This window comes from Salvia miltiorrhiza, chromosome 6 (assembly GCF_028751815.1).
Source record: "Salvia miltiorrhiza cultivar Shanhuang (shh) chromosome 6, IMPLAD_Smil_shh, whole genome shotgun sequence".
Lineage (NCBI taxonomy): Eukaryota > Viridiplantae > Streptophyta > Magnoliopsida > Lamiales > Lamiaceae > Salvia > Salvia miltiorrhiza.
Genome location: NC_080392.1, coordinates 19,171,501 through 19,174,254, shown reverse-complemented (window position 1 = coordinate 19,174,254; position 2,754 = coordinate 19,171,501). Strand labels below are relative to the sequence as shown.

General features: G+C 38.6%; 1 protein-coding gene across 1 annotated transcript; it reads left to right on the top strand.

Annotated features, from left to right (window-relative positions):
• Positions 1-444: 444 nt before the first annotated feature.
• Positions 445-2,523, top strand: LOC130990611 (putative late blight resistance protein homolog R1A-4). The gene is made up of 4 exons (XM_057914834.1): positions 445-996; positions 1,110-1,413; positions 1,548-1,611; positions 1,659-2,523. The coding sequence occupies exons 1-4, from the start codon at positions 445-447 to the stop codon at positions 2,521-2,523; spliced, it is 1,785 nt and encodes a 594-aa protein (XP_057770817.1).
• Positions 2,524-2,754: the final 231 nt, after the last annotated feature.

Below are 2,754 nucleotides of genomic sequence, written 5' to 3'. Positions count from 1 at the left end.
CATATTTCATGGTATTGTTATTGGAGACGACTTGAAATTAAGAAAAAAAGTGACACACACACACGAAAACATTTCTGTGTGGCTTTTTCCAACCAATATTACTCGTAGATGTATGCTTGCAGTTGCAGCCTTAGTAACAATGGCATATATGACACATATGAGGAGGTCCTATAAATAAAGAATATGATAAATTAGAGTTAATTACTTGACAATTTCCATGTGTGAACATTGTTGTAATCACCTTTGTGGCAGGTTGATAATATCGTGGAAGAGCCTCCAACGCATATACCCTTCCTGTTTGGATGATAATCAAAGAACTGGAGCCATTCGCATGGTCGGGGCAGCACTAAATAGTGGCTTATCTATCAATGCTCTTGAGCCATTCAAAATGCGTATGTTCCCGGATTATGGGATGCCTCAGATTGAATTCATCTCAGTATCGGGATGGCGGGCATTGGTAAGACTACTCTTGTGAAGGAAATCTACAAAGACCAATCAATTTTGGATCATTTCAACCACCATGTCTGGATCACTTTAGGCCCCAGGTATCAACCACAAGAAATTTTGATAGATATTCTAGTTCAGATATATCCCAACATTGATAGAATGAGTATGAGAGAAGATGAGGCATTAACTAAGGAATTGTGTGCAATGTTATCCAATAAGAGATGCCTCATAGTGTTGGACGACGTATGGAGCATTGAGGCATTACAGTTATTGGAAGACTTGTTCCAAAAATTCAAGGTTAAAGTTTTGGTGACAACTAGGATAAGATATGTAACAAGATTCAGACCAATCGATAAGATTGTTGTCAGAATGCGTCTACTAAACAAAGAAGAAAGCTGGAATCTTCTTTGTCAAAAGGTCTTTGCTGAAGGGTCATGTCCTCATGCACTAGAGAAAGCTGGGAAGCGGATTTCAGAGAATTGTGATGGTCTTCCTCTTCTGATCCTCACAGTTGCTAATCACCTATCCAAAGCTGGACAAGACCTTAGAGTACTGGAACAAGATAGCGTATCAGAAGAGAAACGAAGTTTTCATGAAAGCACATAGTGAAATATCAAAGGCACTAGCTCCAAGCTATGAGAGTTTACCTCAACATTTGAAAGCATGTTTTCTCTACATGGGAGTTTTTCAGTCCAAATCATGACATATCCAACTCCAGAATCATCAAGTTGTGGGATGCTGAGGGGTTTCTTGAACCAAAACAGTCAGAAACTGTGGAAGAATTTGCAAATAAATGTTTGGTGAATCTTGTTGATAAAAGTGTTGTTATGGTCTGCCAAAGGAACTCCTATTCTGAATCTGAGACTTGTCGCCTCCATTCTGTTTTCTGGCATTTATCAAACAGCGAGGCTGCAAAGAACAAATTTTTTCATGTCTTGGATACTATTGCTGATAATTCAATGGAAGGTTTAGAGAGGCCAACGTCGATTATGCATCTATAACAACACTTTATTAGGTGTCAAAGATGTGCATGACTCGATTGCAACCATTTCAGCTACACGATCTCTTGCTATGTACTGCTCCACCTCATCAATATCCAGTTACAGTTGATTTTGGTTTGAGGTTGCTGAGGGTGATGGATGCTCTCACAACGAGTTCCCAAATGTATTAGTAGGACTAATTCATTTAAGGTACCTTGCCCTCACTTGCAGTGGAGAGCTCCCTGCTTCCATATCAAATCTTTGCATCCTTCAATATTTGATTGTCAGTGAGTATTTGAGCATCAAATCCACTGAAGAATTATTGTACCTACCAGTTGAGATTTGGGATATGAAAGAATTGAAACATCTTCATGTCACAGGAAGAAGCCTAACTACTCCTCAATGTGGTGTTATTTTACCAAACCTCTCCACACTCTTAGATGTGAGTGCTCAAAATTGCACATATGAGCTATTTCAAGGAATTCCCAACTTAAAGAAGTTGGGAATTCAAATTGAACTGGACCCTGATGATCATGGTATTCCCTTTCATTGCTTGGACAATGTCTCCTCTCTTAGTAACCTAGAATCACTCGAATGTGTCATCGTGAATCCTGAGTTCAAGATCGAGGTTGCTCCTATTCCAATGTTCCCATTAGGTCTTAAAAAGTTGAGTTTGAGTGGACTAGGATATCCTTGGGAGCACATGAGTGTGATTGGTGAATTGGAAAAACTCGAAGTGCTCGAATTGCGATGTTTTGCCTTCCAAGGAGCAAAATGGGTGGCTGATGCCTATAGTTTCAAAGAGCTTCAGTTTCTTCTACTTGAAGATATGGATCTGGTGCAATGGGAAATCGGAAGGCTCTCCTTTAACAATCTCGAGTTTCTAAGTATCAAACATTGCTACCAACTGGAAGAGCTCCCTCATAATTTCTCAAGCTCTGTTTATAAGATTGAAGTAGTTGACTGTAATACGTTTGTGATAAGATGGGCTGAGGAAGTGAAAGAGGTGGACTTGAATAACATGCATATTTCAAGAGCTTTTTTAGAAGTTGAAGCTCATGCTTCATGGGATGATGCTAAGCAGAAGCTCAACTAGGGGCTACAAAATATTCAGATCAAATTAATTAGTTTAAATATTGTAGAGTAGATGTTGTCTTTCCCTTTGACTCATGTGTCTATATATATAGCTCAGTAGTCTGAAGTTGGTTTGGCTTGTGCGTGTGTTTTTATTTATTTTTTCTCTTCTGTTTTTGTAATTTTTTTCTTTTTTGGTGTTTTTAATTTCTCAATGAATTTTCATTTTGAGAGATTTTAACCTTGAGTGATC

Coding starts and splice junctions, on each gene's coding strand:
- LOC130990611 (XM_057914834.1), top strand. CDS start 445: ATGGCGGGCATTGGTAAGACTACTCTTGTGAAGGAAATCTACAAAGAC. Junction 997..1,109: donor AAGCTGGACAAGACCTTAGA/GTACTGGAACAA, acceptor AACATTTGAAAG/CATGTTTTCTCTACATGGGA. Junction 1,612..1,658: donor CTCACAACGAGTTCCCAAAT/GTATTAGTAGGA, acceptor CCTCACTTGCAG/TGGAGAGCTCCCTGCTTCCA.